Below are 21970 nucleotides of genomic sequence, written 5' to 3'. Positions count from 1 at the left end.
TAAAAATAAGGTACAAGTGAGTTGATATAGAAGGCGCTCTCCTGGGTTAAGTGAGGTCGTGGGTTCGAACCATACTCATATATGCAGCCGTTTAAAATTTGGGGCCAGAACTTTGCCTCCCGCAGGAGACCTACTTGGCTCAAGTGGGAATTATTCTGAACGTGGACGGCTTAAAGGTGCCGTTTTATAGTTAGAATTCGTTCAGGACGCATCGTGATTATACCATAAAAAAAAAATTAGTTATACTTGTGTCAAAAATAATGTTAAAAATTAAATTAAATTAAAAATTTTTTAGTTAATTTTTTTGATTCAGTTTGCTAATACAAATAATAGATGGAATAGTTATATTATTATATTTTCAAATAAAAGGATGAGAGTGTGAATTATATATATGGGGACATGAATGTGATTTGCTTTAATCATTAACTCAATCATAAAGAAATAAAGTGATTTCCAATACTTCACCTATTTGTAATAATTTCTTGCAGACTTGCCTTTACATAAATAATTGAGCTGCTCATTATCTTCTTCTTCTTCCACACCATATCTTACAATAATACCATATCAATGGCGGACAATTCAAAGCTTCACATTGCTTTATTTCCATGGCTAGCCTTTGGTCACATGATCCCATATCTACAATTAGCCAAACTCATTGCTCAAAAGGGTCACAAAATCTCCTTCATTTCCACTTCTAAAAACATCGATCGTCTTCCAAAACTTTCGCCTGACATTTCGCCTTTTATAAATTTCGTAAAACTTCCATTGCCGGCCGTTGAAGGTCTGCCGGAAGAAGCTGAAGCCACTACTGATGTACCGTACAACAAAGTACAGTACCTTAAATTAGCATACGATGGTCTTGAAGAACCGATGAAAATGTTTTTAGAAAATTCTAAACCCGATTGGCTTCTTTACGATTTTACCGCTTACTGGGTACCTGAAATAGCTACTGGTTTAAATATTCCTCATGGGTATTTTAGTATTTTCCTTGCTGTTGTTCTCGGTTTTATGAAACCGCATTCCGTCGCCGATACTCGAACCAAACCGGAGGAGTTCACTGTGCCGCCGAAGTGGATAACATTTCCTACGACAGTAGCATTTCGAATGTATGAGATTTTGAGAATTTCTGAGGCGGTTACTGGTGACGTGTCAGGAATTTCCGACATTGATCGTACTCAAGAGGTGATCCGACGATCTGAGTTTGTTGCTGTAAGGAGCTGCTCTGAGTTCGAACCGGAATGGCTGAACATGCTTGAGGAACTCAACGGGAAGCCGTTTATTCCGGTCGGTATGCTTTCAACTACAGAGTATGATGATAATGGAGGAGAAATATCTGAAAAATGGAAATGGATCAAATAGTTTCTTGATATGCAAGAAAAAGGAACAGTAGTGTATGTCGCGTTTGGTAGCGAGGCGAAACTGAGTCAAGACGAGTTAACCGAGATAGCTCTAGGGTTAGAGCTATCGGGGCTACCGTTCTTTTGGGTGCTAAAAAAGTCTAGAGGGTTAACTGATACAGAAGTAATCGAACTGCCCGACGGGTTCGAGGAGCGAACCAAAGGGCGTGGCGTGGTGTGCACGAGTTGGGTTCCGCAGCTCAAGATTTTAGCTCACGACTCAGTGGGTGGATTCTTGACTCACTCAGGATGGAGCTCAGTTGTGGAAGCGAGTCAATATGCGAGACCTCTTATATTACTCACATTCTTAGCTGATCAAGGGATAAATGCTAGAGTTTTGGAGGAGAAACAAATGGGATATCCTACACCAAGAAACGAGTTTGATGGATCGTTCACGGGTGAGTCAGTAGCCGAGTCATTGAAATTGGTGATAGTAAAAGATGAAGGTAAGATTTATAGGGAAAAAGCCAAGGAAATGAAAGCTTTGTTTGGAGATCATGAAAGGCAAGACATGTACATTAACAAATTTCTGGATTACCTAAAGAACAATAAGAAGTTAATGGCATGAAGCATCAAGACACCAAAAAAAAATTGAATAATGAGGTGTTTAATTTGTTTTATTTAAATAATTTGGTAAATGTCAATATGTATTTATCAAAGAAAAAAAATCAATATGTGAAAACGTGTCTGAAACATCAAAATCTTGATGAGTGTTGTTCTCTTGAATCGTTTAGCCATAATTTTTATCACTTTCTTTTATTTTTCTTAAATTGTTTGTAGGCATGTTTGGGTTTTGTCTAAAAAAAATTGTAGGACTTCTATAAAGCACCTGCAAAATTAAAAGCATCGGTTTAATAACAAATTGAGTTTTGCAATTCAAAAGTCACAAGAAGTTCATGAAAGCGCAATCTCATGATCATCTTGATTGCGAAGAATGATTATTCCAAGCCGTTATTAGTTGATCACGAGGTCTAAACTCTTCCTTGTTTGAAGCGTATAGTTCTCAAGAAAATTCATTGTCGCATGCGTGAAACATGTATCATTAATATTATTGACAAAGGACGCGATGACTGAAGGGGGCACCTCAAACGCGAAGCATTTTGCTCTAAGTATGAAGCCTTGCACCTCTTTACCTTGCGAGTTCAAACTTCATCATTCACGAGCGCTATCATGTCCAAAAACAATTCGAAATTCAAGCTTGAACCTTGTTCGCGGGTGTAAACCTGTGTTACTTTCGGAACTCGGACTCTAGACTTTTCCGGACAAAATGATATAGCAACGAACCTTTATTGACTCCTCAAAGAAGTTGTGCCACATACCCAAGTTATCATTGAGTAATATAAGAGTGTGGGTAATATAAGAATTTATCCCTTGTCACTTGGATAAATGTTGTGATGATATTTTTTAAGGTTACATCTAATGTTACTCAATCTAACACCAAACTTAGTGTTTTCAAACTCAACACAAAAATTTATACGAAAATTAGAGATCTAGTAGTAATTGCAAATAAGCATCCCCTCTTTATTTATATATATCTCAAATCAAACATTCAATTACTTTTATTACAAACCACACTACATATAACCTGAAAAATTCAGATTTGATTTTATTTTTTTCGAACATATATTTATATAATTTTACTATATACATATTGACAATAACATAATTTGATTTCACCATGTCATGAAAGGTTTCTGTTCATCCGGCAATGACACAAGAGCAATCTCCAGCACATTCAAATCCGGGCTTGACTGCATCAGAACCTTCATTTTTGGTGATGATACAGCTCCATCCTTCGCCACTCTCACAATATGCGCCGTCTTTACTTAGGCTTTCTAACTTTTCTTGCAATTTTAAATCTTCTTCTTCTTTTTCACCTCTATTTTTATGAATACCGTACATAAAATAAAAAAAATAAAATAATTTATTATCTAATTTGAAAAAAAAAACAAAACTAACCATTCAAGTGCATCAGATTTTAATTACTAATGATGTCTTTGTTATTTTATGTGATAATTATATCCATTTAATATACTCTAGTTATAAAATTTCAGTAAAACATTCTTTTCTATCGGTAATTTTAATTATTTAGTCAAATATATTTTAAAAACATTAGACGGTCTGATCCGTTAATTTTATATATTAAAGTTTTTCTTTTCTACTGGACTAATAAAATAAATGTAAGAAATTCAAATTTGATCAGACATAATTCAAATATATTTATTTTAATTTATAAAGTTGAAAGACTCGACTGCTCTATTTTTACTTAAGATATATTTGACATATTATTCAAAATTATAGATGGAATCATAGAAGAAATCAGTTTATCTAAAATTTATAATGAAAAATTAGAACTAAATAAAATAAAATAAAAACTAATATTACATGAATTAAAGATGAAGATGGTTGGACATACATGATACAAGTGCAATTTCCATTGCAACTATAGGTCTTGCCAGCATCAGGTCCAATTATCCTAGTTATCACACATTTATACCCTTCCCCACACTTGCAAATTGCTCTACTTTTGCTACTATCACCACCAACCGTAACATATCTGCTAAAAAAATACATAACATACGGTTAGTTAATTAAATATCTAGCAACTACACAATATAGATAGCAGTGTTGATCGGTCAATTCGGTCACTAAATTTAACTGATTTAATTAAAAAATAAATAAAATTTTAACCCTTCTCAAAAAAATTAATTAAAAATCTAACTAAATTAAAATTTTAATTTTTTTAAATTGCATTTAAACTATGAGCCTAGAGAAGAGCGCCAAACCTTACATGATCTTGAGCATCCATTATTATTTCAGGGCTTTACTGATTTATAAAGAAACTTTTTTTAATGAATAATTTATAAAGAAAATTTATGAGGATATATATATGAAGAAGCTTAATGGATAGCCACATATATTCAGGATATATGTGTGATTAAATTGTCAAAAGTGACCTTCAATCATACATTTATCCAGCTTGTCTATTCTCAGTTCTAATAGGCCTGAATTGTCTTTGTGCATTCAACTTGTCCTTACTCCATTTTCTTTTTTTTGGTACAGGGTCCATGAGATTTCCTGAACGGGTCTCAACTATGAGACGGCACCTTTAAGCCTTCCACATTCAGACTAATCCCCACTCGAGCCGTGTAGGTCACTTGCGGGAGGCAAACTCCATTTTCTGATTACATATGATATGGGGCTAGTCTATTCACTCAAAGCGGTGCTATCTCAAAAGTTATGTGTGATTTTATTGATTCTTGAATCCTTTAAGAATAAATTTAAAATTTAAAAATTGTTGAGATTTAATTTTTGTTTATTAAAATATAATTAAAACGAAGCACGGTGAATATGAAATTTTTAAAAGTGTAAATAGTGTTATAAAATTTTAACACTTTGATATTCTATATCATTGTCACCATCAAAGTTTTATCTTTAAATTTTTATTATAATTTTTATTATTATTCAAATAAATTAATTAGTCGAATTAATTATTTTTAAGATATCTATATTAATTGATATAATTGTATTCAGTACCTACCTTTAATATTAAACTGAGAAGCAAGACAACAAAAAATGAACAAGGCAGCAGAACAATCATTCAAGTAATAATTTACCACTTGGCTCGTTGGTTTAGTGGAAGATACATTTTTTTAATTGAATGTTGTAGTATCTCAATCAGCCATGTTTGCATTATTTAGACCTTACTTGATTAAAATCTATATAGTTTATTCCCTCATTAAATAAATTAAAGTACAAATAAAAAAATCACGAACGATAAACCATATGAAAACTAAAACTCTAATTTGTCAAACAACACAAATAAGAAAATACAAAGATACAAGTAAAATAATTGATCGACCGGAAAAAAAATAACCATAAATTTTCCAAAAGATGGCAGCATGCTCGATGATAAACATAATTTTGTGAGTGTGGGATGTTAATTTTTGATCTCGTTCGATTAAATTGTGAAACTCCTAAATTCTTGAAACTCCAAACTTTTTAAATCCCTTACTTTCATGTGAATCCACATGTTTAGATCTAATAAAACAACACAAGCATAAAAAAAACTACTCCCTCCGGTCCATAATATTTGTCGCATTTGGCTTTGGCACAAGAACTAAGAAAACAATTAATATGTCTTAATTTATAAACACTTTTACTAAGTTAACCCTACATTGAAACTTGTTTACATTTATGACTACCATTTTCATTTGTTTATTGTATTCTTTCAATAAATTAATGGGGGGCAAACATGGAAAAATAGCAATTAATGCTCTCTTGATATCATAACATGACAAATATTATGGACCAAATTTTTTTTTTAAATGCGACAAATATTATGGACCGGAGGGAGTAATAAAATTGAGAAAATTACACCAAATCACCCAAAATCTCAAATGTTTATGTTAATAACCCAACTTTTTTTTTTTAGCAAAAATCCCTCAATTTTTGGAAAAAGTTTTCATGTCTACCTTTTGTTGATTGTCATTCCTATTATATCCTTATGGTATATTTTTCTTATTGTATTTCTATTACACACAACAACTTCTCCTTTATTTTTATTTGCTCATGCCGTCATGCGTGTCACACTGCTACTATTCTTACTATATCTACATACTCATGCATGACATGTTTATCCATTACATACTTATTACCACATTAACTACTCTTACATACTGCATCTAAATGCTCATACATTACATGTTCATTAACATATTGACTAAATGTTCATTATCTGCTTGCTACTTCTTATTTTTTTTAATTATTTTTATTTAAATATCATTTTCTGTATTTTATTATTAAATTAATGTGAACCTCAAATCAACTTTCAAATATTAAATATTACAATTGATTAAGATATTTTTTTTAATATACTTTATTAAACATGAAGCAAACTTATTTAAAAACTGACTTCAAATTAATTACATCAAATTTTGTTAAAATATATTACTATATATTTATCAATAGGACAATAAATATTTAAATTAAACTCTTTATTAATAAAATATATTTAATTTTAACAATCATTAAAAATAATAGTTGATTTTGAGTTTACATTAAGTTGACACTAAATTGGCATTAAATTGACATTATATTTATTTAAGTTAATTCTAAATTTATTATCTATTTAATTTCAATAAATTGTTAGATTGTTTACTTTTAGATAACTATTAGTTTATTTATCATTTTAAAAGTTTATTTTAAATAGTATATAAATCATATAATAAATTAATTTTAAAGTTATAACTTAATTTTGAATTTATAATCTGGTTTTTTAAATTCATAATAAACTTATTTTTGATAGTGTAAAGTATTAATAAATTAATTTGATTATAATAATTTAATTTTAAATTTATAATCACTTTACTAAAATTTACTTTACATTAGTTTACTTTTAGCTTACATTAAATTTATATTGAGTTTATATTAAGTTTAAATTAAATTTACTCAGGCCATAAAAAAAATCTTAGATAGTTTACTTTCAGTTCATAATTAGCTTATTTGCATTTTATAAGTTTATTTTTGATGGTGTAAATTATTACTAAATTAATTTGATTAAAATAAGTGAATTTTAAATATATAATCATTTTACTAAAAATTTAGTTCATACTAGTTTACTTTGGGTTCATATTGAGTTTGCGTTGAGTACACATTGAGTTCGCATCAAGTTTACATTAAGTTTACACCTCCCATCGCGCAAAACTTAAATTGATATTATTCATTTATTTATCACTTTAGAAATTTATTGTTAAATAATTAATAAATTAATTTGATTACACCAAGTTAGTTTTAAATTTATAATAATTTAGAAATAAATTTATATTAAGTTCACATTGAGTTCATATTGAGTTCATATTGAGTTCATATTGAGTTCACATTGAGTTCATATTGAGTTCACATTAAGTTCACATCAAGTTTTACACTGACCACAACGGGAAAGTATTAGTTTATTTGTCACTATATAATTTTTTTAATATTAAAAAAAATTGATTGCACCAAGTTAATTTTAAATTTATAATAAAAAAAATTACATTAAATTGACATTGAATTTATGTTGAGCTTATATTAAGTTTAAATTAACAATTTCTAAATTTATTTCATTAGACCAAGTTAATTTTTAAATAATAACAATTTACAAAAAAATTACTTTAGATTAATTTACTTTTAATTTATTATTAGTTTATTTATCACTTTAGAAATTTATTGTTAAATAATTAATAAATTAATTTGAATACACCAAGTTAATTTTAAATTTATAATAATTTAGAAATAAATTTATATTAAGTTGACATTGAGTTCATATTGAGTTCACATTAAGTTCACATTGAGTTGACATAATTGAGTTCACAGTAAGTTCACATTAAGTTTTACACTGAGCACCGCGAGAAAAATAGATAGTTTACTTTCAATTTACTATTAGTTTAATTGTCACTTTATAATTGTTTTTGATATTAATAAAATAATTTGATTATACCAAGTTAATTTTTAATTTATAATAATTTACAAAAAAATTACATTCAGTTGACATTAAATTTATGTTGAGTTTATATTAAGTTTAAATTAAGATTATACACTGACTACCGCCGAAAATATATATAGTTTACTTTCAATTTACTATTAGTTTATTTGTCATTTTATAAATTTATTTTATTAGACCAAGTTAATTTTTAAATTATAACAATTTACAAATTTTTTACTTCATATTAATTTACTTTAAATTAACATTAAATTTTATACCAAGTTGATATTAAATTTACATTGAATTGAGATTAAATTTTTATAAAGTTGACATTAAGTTTATTTTTGTTGAAGAAAATTATATAAATAAATTTAATTTTATTAACATAATTAAAATTAAGTTAATTTTAAATTTATAATCATTTGATTATAAAATCTATTTTAGTTTAGTTCACTTTCAGTTTATATTGAATTTACATTAATTTATATTCAGTTTATATAAAGTTTTTTTTTTAAAATTATTTTTTATAAATTTAAATTTATTTTTTCAAATGATTAAAAATATACAAAATTTATTTTAAAAATTTATATTAAAAATAAAATTATAACTAAATATATTGTAAAAATAAAACAAAATTAATAATAGTAAATAATCTTATGTATATTTATTAAATAATTAAAAAATTGGTGAAAGAAAGTTAAAAAAATGAGATAAGCACTTTTTGTTTGATTTGTGTGCTCCACTGCTAGTGAAATCAGCATATTGATATTGTCTCATGACATGTGGCTTCATTTAAGAGGTTAGTTATATGTACAAAACATACTGCTAGTAATGCACAACATGCATCACGCGTGGTGGGTTAGGGATAAATCTGTCCTATTTATTATAAAACTAGCATATTTTTGGGTTATGAGGGATTTGTGAAAATTTTATTATTTTTTTGAGAGATTTCTGCCAAAAATAAAAAGCTGAGGTAAAAACATTATATAGAAGCAATTTTGAGAGATTTGTGTAAATTACCCAATAAAATTAACAAACTATTAAATTTCTTATTTTCTTTTTACTTTTTGAAAGAGGATCTTAATCCAATCAAGAGAATCCTCCCACTGTCTTGATTGACCTAATGATCTTTCAAATTGACACAAGAATAAAAACCTTCACTCATAATTTTTGGAAAAAAAAAACACTAGTTAAAACTAGGAGGTGGTTTTTCGATCACTAAAACTACCTCTTATAAAATAAGATCTTTCAAATATTTATCATAGGAGATATTTATAAATATAAAGTTTTGATAAAACAAAAAACAAAACAAAACAAACTAAAAGAACATATAAATAAAAAAAGCAAAAACTAAAGAGTGGATGAGATTATTTTTCCAAAAAGCTAAAATCACTTCCTCAGAACTGTAATTTGTCAAACAACACAAATAAAAAAATACAAAACATACAAGTAAAAAGATTGATCGACTGAAAAAAAAAATAACCATAAATTTTCCAAAAGATGGCAACACATTCAGTGATAAACATAATTTTGTGAGTGCGGGATGTTCGATTAGATTATGAAATTCCTAAATCCTTGAAACTCCAAACTTTTTAAGTCCCTTACTTTCATGTGAATTCAAATGTTTAGATCTAATAAAACAACACAAGCATAAATAAAAACTATTAAAATTTCTATTTTTTTATTTGAAAGAGGATCTTAATCCAATCAAGAGAATCCTCCCACTTTTTTAATTGACCTAATGATCATTCAAATCGACACAAGAAAAAAAACATTCACTCATAAATTCTTTAAAACAATCGTTAGTTAAAATTAGGAGGTGGTTTTTGGACTACTAAAACTACGTCTTATAAAATAAGATCTTTCTAATCCTAAAACGCAGGTGAGTTGGTAAGGCGCTCTCCGGACTTAAGTGATGTCGCGAGTTCGAACCGTACTCATGTTTGCAACCGTTTAAAACTTGAGGCCAAAACTTTGCCTCCCGCAATGGACCTACCCGGTTCGAGTGGAAATTAGTCTGAATGAGAAATTCTTAGGTACACTCAGTTCACCACGTCATCCGTGGATTAAGCCAAGAATACCCTTATTTTAATGAGGTGTTATGATATAATTGGTTTAGTTCACGGATAACGTGATAAACTGAGTCTACATAAGAATTTCTCTAGTCTGAATATGAAAGATTTAAAAGTGTTGTTTCATAGAGTGGAAGAAATTTGGCCAAAATCACCTCCCCATAACTATAGTTTTGGTTTTGTGGTTTTGTTTATAGAGAGAAGTGAGGATTTTTCTATAGAATTCTTTTTTTTTTTTGAAATGAAACAAATCTAATTAAGCTGAATCTCGAGCAGTTGCAAACATTAGAAATGCAAAAAAAGAATGAAACCAAATTGGATTGGGATTCTCTAGGGTCATGTTAACGATCTACACCGTTCAATACAAAATGAACGGTGTACATCAAAAAAGTAGAATTTTAATCAAATTAATCTACCTGTTCATTTTACAATGAACGGTGTAGATCATGAATATGACCTCCTCAAGTTCATTTGAACTTGAGAGAATCCCAATCCAACCAAATTTGCTGGCCTAGATGTTTTTGCTAAAACACACAACATTATTCGCACACCGTTTGACACGGTTAAAAAAATTAAATAACTGTTTGGCTAATAGCAAATAATTGTCAATGAGAACATCGATTCCACTTAGAGGTGGACTTGTCAATATTGGACCATCGAGACTGACGTCAAATTAGTGTGTAACTGACCTAAAATTGACAAGTTCATATTTTGTTTTCAAAATCACAAATTTGAACTGTTTTGATATTTTGTTCAAAATGGAGGGCGAATGAACCTTTGTTGTTAATATGATTCAGGAATTAAATTATTCCTAAGTTGTGCCTGGTATAATAATAAAAGAGATTCATTGATTAAATATTGTGTCACAATGACCTATCAGTCTCTATCTATTGATTCTATTTTATGATTTTGATATTAATATTAATATTGAACTACTATTCCTATAAGTTGAAGCTTGCTAATTTTCTCTGTCTATCAACCCGCTGAAGACTATATAAGACAGGTGGTTTGGAAATTACTGAGCTGCTAAAATGAAGGCTTGAAACAGGCTCTGTGCTGCTCTGGTTCGGTCAGGTGTTCCTGATATAACCACCAACCTCGCACTTTTGCTGGAAGAAGCATCGCGCACTTCGACTTTTGCACCTGAAATCTGATGAAAGCACAACTTTTAAATTAAAAAATTATAACCATGCATTAGGAATTAAGATTGCTTAACCCACTATAACCGAAACATAAGACGAGAAGTTTTCATGCAAAATAGCTTATAGCTATCATATATGGCAACCATATTTTTTTGAGATCAAGGGGAGGTAGAGACCACTGTTGTCATAATCGTACGATTCGATTCGATTCACCTACAAAACGATACGAATCTTAAAGAGAATCGCTAAGTAACCTGAATCGGTGCCGAATCTATCGATTCGGTAGTGAATCGTAGTGAATTGATGAATCGCACGATTCACCACGATTCACAAAAAAAAAATTAAAAGTGAAATAAAATAAGCAAAAACTGTTGCTTGTGCCTTTTCATATTTCATCAAAGAAATTTTTCACTCACCTAATTAGAATCTAAAAAGTAAAAACCCTTTCAAAACTTCAAACTTCAAAATGAACCACATAACTAACAAATTAACACAAACACATATGGAGCTTAATCATAATTTAGAACAAAGTTAAAGAAGAACAGACGATCTTGATTTATTGAACATGATGGCTACTTAAACTAGTATTTTAATTTTTTTTAATATTATTTTCAATTTAGTAATTTTATTAAGGATCGATGTTATAAGCTAAACCAATAGTTAGTCTGGTAAGCACTTTCATTTAAAGTACTCTAATTTTACTTTTTAAGAATTTTTAATTGTTAAACAATTATATAGTTCATATTTTGAATTTAAATGAAATTTCATATATAATTTATGTGAGTATATTTTTTTATAAATAATATTACAAATATTAACCGAATCTTACGATTCGTTTCGATTCTCGATTCACTAACCAAGCATTTCAATTCTCGATTCGAATCCCGATTCGACAACTATGGTAGAGACAGAAAGATAGATTTGACAGGAACATAAGCATAGCATCCAACGAAAAGAATGGCTCATGATCACAAGCAAACCTTCAGAATCATTGCACTCGGAAAGGGGAAAATGCCGGACGCTGCCAGGCAATACTTAAATATGCTACACACAGTACATTTTCTGCTGACTGGTTTTCTTTCCTTCTCTTTCTTGAGACGTTTAATAATTAAATTATTAATATTATGACTTTTTTAACATCAGCAGATAGTTCAGAAGCGTATCACACCCTATACTATGAAAACAAATGTTACCACAATAAACTGCAGCAATTATAGGGATTTTGATTACTCAATAAAAAGAGACTGTAGGCATTTGTAAAAAGTCAGCCATCTTCAGTTCAGCAACCACGGGAACGCAATATATACGACATAGTACGTTAATGATACTTATTATTATATCTATACTTGTTTTTATATTTATTGTCTTACTTGGTTTGCCTATAGGTCATACCTGTCTCAATCGGCCAGATTGCTGCCGCCTTCACCATATACCAAACCAATAATTTGTTCAGGAACCATAAGCTCCAAAATTGTATTTTCCACGATAAGAAATCTTCTCCTGTAGTACAGATTAAATAGTTAAATTCATAAGAAATTTATAAAGAGTGAACTAATCTGTTTTAAAACAAAAATAAAGATTTTTGAACAAAAATACAGGTCTTTCAGCTGGGGCTCTTTTGCCTTTTCAGGATATATATCAGCAGCACAACAATTAAAAATAATGAATTTTCAAAATATATCCATATTTCATTCTATTCGGATTATTTTCCTACAGATAAATCATGGCTGTCACCTTCATTGTTTCGTCTTGATTACTTTATTTTCAGGTCCCAAATGTATTGCCAATTTGCAACCCAGTCCTTGACTGTGAAATAATCAAATATGCAAACATTTACTAATATTGCGCATAATCGATAAAAGCAATGTCTTAGCAGAGATGTACATCACGTTCATTTAAAATTCCATCATAACAAAAAATATAAGAAAATGTAAAGCTATTTATACAGTAATTAGTAAACCCAAAATCAATAGTTAGTTTCTTGATGCTGATAGTAGAAATATTTTCAACGTTTTGAAGAAAATATCTGAAATACTATAATCAAGGTATCCTTGATCATAAAACTATTCTAAAAATGTTAGATGCATTTTAAATGTAGTGGGAAATCACAGGCAGTTTATTGCATAGAAAATTTTAAAATGAGAAAAAACAAAACAAAACAAAAAGGAAATAAATAATTAATAGTTTGTGTTGTGTGCCTACCTCATTAAGCACTTCCTTGGGCAAAAGACTATTCAGAGACCTTTAAAATTCTGAACCCCGACCTGATGTGGTTGACCAGTTATCGTGATGTTTAATGGCTGCTGTATGCTCTCTTCCAAACTTTTGCAATCAAAAGATGCAAAAGAGGTCCTCAGACTGAAAAATATATTCAAAAAAATGCATAACAAGACAACCTCTCACCTGCAATGACTGCAGCCCTGGTGGAGAAGCATTGCCTAAGCTGCTGCAGAACCCAAGCTGATTCATTCCTCTTATCAAAGTAGTTTCTCGATCAGAATCAAGGGACAGTCCCGCTGGCTCATGCAATTTGAGAGAAGCAGTGTCCGATACTCTTCCATGAAGAGTCCTTGCTTTGCCCTCATTAAGCACCTCTTTTGGCAAAAGATTATTCCTGAGTTTCCCAGTACCCATAAATAGAGTATTCTGTTCATTTTCATACACACCAGTGACCTGCAAGAAGTATTAATTTTCATTTTAGTTGGACAGTTGGTGACCCCAAAAGTATGTCGCTAAATTAAAATAAAATCAAAATGCATATATATTCTAGAACTATAGAGTATAGAGTCCTTGCCAGCTGTAATCATCAATAGTAACTGATGCCGTGATTGAAATAGCCAGTAACAGAACTGTTGGATTATAAATGTTATATTGACAAAATAAATGCAGTAGAATCATAAGTCAATAGTTTCAGACAAAATTCCTATGTTAAAAGAACTAATCCAAGGGTTTCTTCTCTTATTTTTACATACTACGAGCTGGTTTTGTAGTATTCTCTTATCTAAACTGGATAGGAATTGAACTGAGGCTGCCATAAGGGCATTAAGAAAGCATAAAAAGGAACTCGACGAGGCAAAATATAAGAATAAATTATAGGTTGCAAACATTTTATCTGAACAATGCACCAAATTATTGTACGAATGAATTTGAAAAGAAAAAATGCAATTAAAGAAAATGATGTGAATGAAAATGTGATGCAATTTATAGGCTAAATTTGGGGAGAGTTTAAGGAAACTATTATAATCCTGGAAAACATGCTAATTCGAGTACCAGAAGACAATTTGAATAATTTAGAAAAAAAACTTGGTCTTCATAAGTTCACAAAATGCAACAACGGTTATACTTTTAAAGTTCTAGCTTTCTTCAAGTCTACTTTATATTAACTTCAAAGTACAAACATAATAAGATGAAGTAAATAAGAGGGTTATAGTTCGACCTCCACTACCACGTCATTTTCTGATGCACCATCCAAGATCTGCTCCTCTTCCAAAATCTGTATATCAGCACCGCTTACTTCTATTAATTCAGAATCTATATTGCCATCAATCAATAAAATTACAAATAAAGAATTTAAAGAAATAAAGAATCGCTTACCTCTGATTGTTGTCTAAAGTGTTCTTTCTCTACATGGTGCTGCTGCAATATCTTGCAGTATTTCTTTCACATAAAAATGTCCAACCTCATTGAACATGAGGCCTAAAATCCTCGAAGTCAAAGAAAAAAAACCCCAGTATATTCAATGTGGAATCTTAAGGGTCTTTAGCCCTATGGATAAACGCCTTTCAATAGAAAGAATAATAAGAATTATGTCCCGTCGAGTCCTTCAATTAACAATTTGTATGTTTGAGGATGAATCTGGCAACTTTTTGCCTCCATGATGTCCAGTAATTCAGAACATATGTCAGCAAGGCCATTCTTAAGGAATCCATCAATGAGAACTTTCCAAGCTATTTCGTCATCATTATACCCGCATAGAAGCAAAGCAGAGAAAAGTGCTTTAGCCTTCTCTTTATTCCCTTCATAATAAAGCCCGCAAAAGAGTAAACTCAAAGACCCTAGAAGTGGTAAATGACCATGCTCCAACATAGCATCTACCAGTCGCTCTGCGTCCCCGTACATTCCCAGCTCGCAACAACAACTGAGTAAGGAATTATAAATATCTCCACTAGGAGACATTCCTCTTTCATTCATATGATCGAATAATTTCTGGGCAACTCCCAGTCGACCCACTTTGCAAAGTCCTATAATGAGCTTACTGTAGGTATTAATATTAGGCGAACAACCATGTTCCGACATCTTCTCAAAAAGCTCTAGAGCAGTCTCAAATTTCATCATCTTCCAAACATCAGCAACATCAGCAAAGAAGGCATTCGGAACAGAATCAAGTACTTTCACACCCTTATATTTCTTTGTCAGTTCCTCCTTTAAAAGATACTTGATTAAATAGGAATAGGTATGATGAGAAGGGTCACAGCCAGTATCAAACATGCGCTTGAGAACACAAAATGCAGGATTTAATAATCCTAGGTGTATATATGCATCAATTAACACTGTGTATGCCAGGGCATCAGGAAAAATACCTCTTTCGATCATCTTAGCCATCATATCCTCTGCTTCTTTTATGTTTCCTAAGCTGCAGTAAGCATGAATAAAAGCAGTATAAACATACACATCAGGCTGATATCCTAACGAATCCATTTCATTGAAAATCCTATAAGCATGGTCAAAATCACCCTCTTTCAGCATTGCTACAATAAGAATCGTATATGTTTCGACTGTGCACTTCACACCCTTCCGAACCATGCTTTCGACCAATAATAATGCATTTTGAACCTTTCTTTCTTTGCAGAACCCATCTATAAGTGCATTATAAGTTGCTGACTCAGGCAAATAGTCCTCACTAAGCATTCTTTCCAGCAAAGATTTAGCATCATCCAACTTCCTGGCTTTGCAGTACCCATCGATTAAAGCAGTAAATATCACTTCATTTGCCTTTATGCCTTTCTCCTTTAGAGAATTAAACAGAACATTAGCTTCCTCAATTCTGCCTGTTTTACATAGAGTATCTACAAAAATACTATAAGTCCACTGATCAGGAACTACTCCATTTTCATCCATCATGTTAAGCAACCTATAAGCGCTATCTAAATGACCTACTTTGCACTGACCATGAATTAGGGAATTATATGTAACCACGCTTGGTGTCAGCTTACTCTCTAGCATTTTACTAAGAAGTGCCATTGCCTTGTGAACATTTTTCTTTCTACAAAAACCACATATCAACTCATTGTATGTGCGCTCGTTCGGAGCACAGTTATTCATGTCCATCAAGCCCAAAATTTCCTGTGCAGCTTCCATCATTCCCTCCTTACAGTACCCATCAATCAAGGCATTGTAAGTGGCCACACTAGGAACCAACCCTTTCTCCACCATCTCATTTAAAATTATTCTAGCTTCACCTAACTTACTTTCTTTGCACATAGCATCGATCATCACAGTATAAGTGTGAACATTCGGGTTACAACCCTTCTCCCTCATCTCATTAAACAAATTTATCGCTTCCAATCTCCTATCATTTTTAAAAAACGCATGTATAATCACTGTATAAGTCCTTACAGTCGGATGACAATCATCCCCTCTCATCTTCCTAAACAAATCAACTCCCTCGTCAACCCTCCCAACCTGAGTCAACCCATGTATAAGATTAGTATACGAAACCTCATTCCTACGACAACCCTTTTTTGGCATCATACCAAAGACATTCAAAGCACTATCTACATCATTATTCTTACAATGCCCCAATATAAAAGAAGTGTAAGTAAACGTATCCGGCCGCAAACCCGCCTGCAAAATCTTACTCATATACAAATCAGCCTCAACTAAATTACCCATCTTACAGAAAACATTAACCATAGTGTTTAAAGTATAAATATTTGGTGCAACCAAGTCATTCAACATCTCCCCATAAACCCTCTTCATTTCATCAATCAATAAAAACCTAGATAACATCATTAACAACTCATTATAACACCTTAAACTAAGCTTAAACTTCAAAATTTCACTACCATCATTCCTATTCAATTCTCTCAAATAATCCAAAACCCAGTTGACATCATCAATGGAACCACAAGTTTTGATCATGGCAATGCGTAATTTCTCAGAAACGCCAAAGAATTTATTGGGGATCAAAATGTTTAACAGAAAAGAATGGGATTGAACGGAGTGTTTAAAATTAGGTTTTTTAAGAGGTAAAAAGTTGAAGAATTTGAGAGCAGTGTGAGGATCGAGATTAGGGTAAGTCTGAAACAGAGATGAAACGTGAGAAGATGAGATGATGGGGAGTATTGAAGTTCTGAGAGATGGATTTTTTTGCCAATTTGGAAGTGAAAGAATTGAGATTAATTGAGAATTGAAATCAGGTGGGTCTGGGTCTATATCACGAAGAGGTGCAATTGAAGATATTGAAATGGGTTTTGTAAATAAATAGTGATGAAATGAGTGAGGTGGGTGAATAAGAATGGAGGAGGATTTTCTCATATTGAAGGATTGAAGAAGGGTGGGAGCTCCTCCATTAATGGGAGGCGAGAGCTGAATAAAATGCAGTGCGGCGGATTCTGGCGGGGGCAGCGGGAAGACGAGTTGCTGAGTGTGGGAGAGAGTGAGTTAATTTGATTGGGCTTGAGACTATGGGCCTATTCAACACTTGGGATTTACAACGGAGATCTAATAAAATTCATGGGGTTTTTTCCGAAAGGGAAAAGGGTCATTTGTGCCCTTGAGGTTTGACTTTAAGATCAAGTAAGCCCTCAACGTCTAGAAAGGTTTAAATATACTTCCAACGTTTTGATAAATGGTCAACCAGGCCCTCAAATTTCGACAACTAGGCCCTCAACGTCTCATTGATAAGTCAAATGGGGGGCCTGGTTGTTCAATTTTTAAGACGTTTGGGGTATATTTGTATCTTTTCGAACTTTGAGGGCTTGTTTGATCCTAGAGGCAAACCTTAAAGGTATAAATGACCCTTTTCCCTTTCAGAAACAACCAAGATTCTGGTTTTGTTTATTAATTTAAGGACTCAATTTTCTAATCCCTAAATTACCGTACGCGGGACTAATGTTTACTTTTATACGGATTTTTCATTTTTTCTTCCCATCTTCTCCTTCCTTCCCAACTATCTTTCTTCTTCATTGTTGCAGAAAACTCTAGATCTGCTCTCTTTGCCAAACTCAAACGTGCACCACTATCAGCCAACCACCGTCCTCTTTCTCTGCTGAAATTCTACCGCCGCCTTTCATCCTCTTCCATCGCCATTAAAACATATACACAAACCTACCTGGATATTTCATCTTCCAGATCTGCCTCACGCTTCTTCTTTGTTCATTCAAAGCCGGTATTGCGATAATCTCTTCCACGGTGGTTTTAACAATGATAGAAATATCACGACCGGCAGCAGATTGTTGAAGAGCTTGAAGGAGAATGCCAGATTGACATAATGCAACTTGAATCTGAGCAAAGAATATGTCCATTGATGTGGATCGAGTGGAAGAAGCTAAGCAGATGAGACATGCTGAATATTCACTTTAATGAATAACTGATTAAAAGTTAAGCAGATGGTTGTTTAATTCACAATTAGTGTTCTAGATTGTTATCATGGATTGGTTTTGTGTTTCTATTTGAAGACCTGATTTTATTTGTGTAGAAAGTGGAATTGATGATATAAAGTATTTAACTGTTCTTGGGAATTTGTATATTATGTGCCAAGAATTATTTTGATTTTTGAAGTTTCATTGCCTATTTGTTCTACTTTTCCTTTGTTATTCGTTCCCTGTTCTATATCTGCAAATAAAAATTGGAGTTTTTGAAAATACATAATTCATTCTCATAAGAAAGGATTTGTCTTCTGAAATTCAGTTGCATGCTTGCATAATGCTGCAGATTTACATAATATAAGTTGCTCTTTACTTTTTTTGGGCTTTTAATTCATGTACATGACTGCAAAGTTGCTAGTTATTATGCTTATGCTTCTATTCATGTTGTATGATCAGGTGATATGAACTTTTGTTATGTTTGATCATCTTTTTACTATTGACGCAAATATTATAAAATAGTATCAAATATTGCATTAACACCATCAGATTACATGTCCCTTAGAATAATGATATCTGAATTTTTAATTGCTTTTAGGTTGATATAGTAATAATCAAATATTCAATCTTGTGTTGATTTTGTGTTGAATTTCGGTTGATATTTTGTTGATTTTAGTATTGGTCAATAAAATAATAATAACATTAAATTACTGTAATATTACAGTGTTGATATTGTATTGACATTTTGTTAATATTGTGTTGATATTCGATTGATATTTGGATGATTTTAACATTAGTAAAAAGAACGATATTGTACGTGAAATAAAATAAAAAAATAAAAATTAAATTGAAATAATAATGAGAAAATAAAAATTAGTGTAAAAAAAATTTAAAAATTTAAATTAATTAGTTTTTTACATGTTGATTATTGGTTGATCTTGTGTTGATGTTATGTTGCTACATGAAAAAATTAAATGTGATAAATAACAAATACTGATTAAAAATGAGCAAAAAATAAAGATTAAAAAATACTTAAAAGTAAAAAACAATATAAAAAGATTTAAAAATTAATATTATTCAGTTTATTAAATGTTGTTGATATTGTGTTGACAAAAACTGACGAAAAAAGTCAACAGTAAAAAAAATTCCAAAATAAAAAAAAATAAAAAAAATTATAATTTAAATATATTATAAATATTAAGTGCAGAAATAGAATGGTGAAAAAAAATTAAAAATAATGAAAGAAAATGGTGGAAAATGAAAGTTAGTAAGAAAGTAAAGTTTTTTAAAAAGATAGTATAAAAGAAATAAAAGCTGGTGTGAAATGTAAATATTTAGAAAGGGTGGTATAAAAGTAAATGTTGTAAAAAAAAAGTATTTTCTATAAAAAGCCCAAAATTCATTTGGGATTTTCATAAAGAGAGAAAGAAAAACGGAGAGGGGGAGTGCTTATGGAAAGATTTGAACCCACGATCTTGATAATTTATTATCCAGCGCTTATACCGTTAGAGTTACAGTTTATTGGTAAAAAAAGGGTAACATTAACTTAGCGAAGAAGATGGTTCATGTTGTGGAAAATTGCCTGAAGTGCGATATTAGAGAGGAAACTGGTATTCATGCTTTAAAGGAATGAGGAAGTCCGGAGATTATGACTAGGGTTGACAATTTTTTACACATCCTGTTAACACGACACAAAATTAAACGGGCTCGGGTTGAACTTATATGACTTAGCGGGTTAAACAGGTTAAACTCGCCTAACTCGTCTAAGACATATTTAAATATACTAGTTCCGCATTACGTGCTACGCACGTGGCACGTTGTGTGACTCGTCACTTTGTATATTAAGTAAATTCATTACAATTATAACAATTTATTTTAATTATAATTAATATTAAATTAATTAAAATTTTTATTAGAAATAATTATTATACTTCAATTTATGATTTTTAAATTTAATTGACGTTGATAACATTATATAATTAATATTAAATTAGTTAGAGTTTTTATTGGATTAAAAAACATCTTTATTATTATACTTATACTAATATATTTTACATATAATTAATATTAGATTAGTTAGAGTTTATTTTGGATTAGAAAATATTAATTTTCATGAGTTGGTTTATACTTTATACTAATACATAAATTACACATGCTAAATAAATTGAAGAATTTATTCATCAATCCAACTTAGTATGAAGGGCACAAAATTCTCTAGCAATTAATAGGTCATGCATGTATAATGCATTCATCTAAGTAATAAGCATATATATAGCCGTGTATTAGTAGCCGTGTGTATTAATATTTGCTTCCTTATTCAAGTTGTGTTGTCTTCCATAATTAATTCCTAATTCAAATCAAATTCTAATTCTAACCGTATATAATGTTTAATAATAAAATAAATATCCTAATTTATAAAGACAAAAAAACCTTTGATTAAGTCATTGTTTAGTAATAAATTAAAAAGGCTATCACGGTAAATTTGCCTGTCCCCCCCCATCCGTGCTTTTATATATAGTATAGATTTATTAATTATAATAATTAATTAATTTATTATGTGATCAAATATACTCATATAATGCATATCGTTTATTAATTATTGTTTGTTGTATTGAGATTTATGGTTATTTTGGATTTTAATTTGTTTAATTATACTCATTTAATTAAAAGAATATGTTAAATGGGTTAAATGAGTCATTAATAAACGTGTTAAACAGGCTGAACATGTGATCTGTTATGACCTATTTTGATAAACGAGTTAAATAGTTCAACACGTGTTAACCCGTTTAATAAACAGGTCGGGTTCGGGTTTGACATTTTGACACGATTAGTTAAACATGTCGGTTTCAGGTTGAGAGAAATTATCTATTTTTACATGGGTACACTGCATGTTTATGACACGGTGACACGAATTATCAGCCCTAGCTATAGCTGTTATCTCCTCTAAATTTAAGAGTAGATGGAAACTAGTATGGTAATTTGGGAGAATGGGTGGAAATGATGTTTACGTTGTTGAAGGACGAAGAAATCCAAACCTTCATTCTGAGTCTTTGGATTATTTGGAATGACCGCAATAACACCATTTTTTAGAATAAAAGACTTACATATATGTTGCTCTTCAAATACATTCTTGCCATGATTCAAGCTTCTCGTGCCCAAGTAATATGTCCTACACTTACTTCAGTTTTGGCTTTGGACTGCTCCTCCCTCGTCAGCTATAAAACTAAATACAAATGCTTTAATTGTGCCTACAAAAAACTTATTATTTGCCATATAGACGATTCTGGTTGAATCATTAGCAACGGGATCT

The 21970-nt window shown here is 30.8% G+C and overlaps 2 protein-coding genes, 1 long non-coding RNA gene and 1 pseudogene across 5 annotated transcripts; 1 reads left to right on the top strand and 3 right to left on the bottom strand.

The window, feature by feature from the left end:
* Positions 1 to 424: 424 nt before the first annotated feature.
* Positions 425 to 2167, top strand: LOC126656015 (UDP-glycosyltransferase 91A1-like; annotated as a pseudogene).
* A 727-nt stretch (positions 2168 to 2894) lies between these two features.
* LOC126656016 (uncharacterized) lies at positions 2895 to 4291 on the bottom strand. 2 transcript variants are annotated; one of them, XM_050350453.2, is made up of 3 exons: positions 4184 to 4291; positions 3814 to 3954; positions 2895 to 3276 (listed from the first exon to the last, which is right to left on the bottom strand). In XM_050350453.2, the coding sequence occupies exons 1-3, from the start codon at positions 4204 to 4206 to the stop codon at positions 3096 to 3098; spliced, it is 345 nt and encodes a 114-aa protein (XP_050206410.1). In that variant the 5' UTR covers positions 4207 to 4291; the 3' UTR covers positions 2895 to 3095. The 2 variants fall into 2 exon arrangements, with proteins under 2 accessions (XP_050206410.1, XP_050206409.1); XM_050350452.2 differs by having other exon boundaries at positions 3814 to 3957; positions 4184 to 4277.
* A 6469-nt stretch (positions 4292 to 10760) lies between these two features.
* On the bottom strand, positions 10761 to 12882 carry LOC126655923 (uncharacterized). The gene is made up of 3 exons (XR_007633125.2): positions 12809 to 12882; positions 12467 to 12574; positions 10761 to 11082 (listed from the first exon to the last, which is right to left on the bottom strand). It is a non-coding gene; the product is annotated as an uncharacterized LOC126655923 (long non-coding RNA).
* A 1625-nt stretch (positions 12883 to 14507) lies between these two features.
* On the bottom strand, positions 14508 to 17771 carry LOC126655922 (pentatricopeptide repeat-containing protein At5g65560). 2 transcript variants are annotated; one of them, XM_050350294.2, is made up of 2 exons: positions 14669 to 17771; positions 14508 to 14590 (listed from the first exon to the last, which is right to left on the bottom strand). In XM_050350294.2, exon 1 carries the CDS (start codon positions 17609 to 17611, stop codon positions 14879 to 14881), a length of 2733 nt encoding a protein of 910 aa, XP_050206251.1. In that variant the 5' UTR covers positions 17612 to 17771; the 3' UTR covers positions 14508 to 14590; positions 14669 to 14878. The 2 variants fall into 2 exon arrangements, with proteins under 2 accessions (XP_050206251.1, XP_050206252.1); XM_050350295.2 differs by having other exon boundaries at positions 14508 to 14567.
* Between the last annotated feature and the right edge of the window lie 4199 nt (positions 17772 to 21970).

Source organism: Mercurialis annua, linkage group LG7, assembly GCF_937616625.2.
Source record: "Mercurialis annua linkage group LG7, ddMerAnnu1.2, whole genome shotgun sequence".
Taxonomy (NCBI): domain Eukaryota; kingdom Viridiplantae; phylum Streptophyta; class Magnoliopsida; order Malpighiales; family Euphorbiaceae; genus Mercurialis; species Mercurialis annua.
This window is presented reverse-complemented; position numbering and strand designations above follow the sequence as displayed.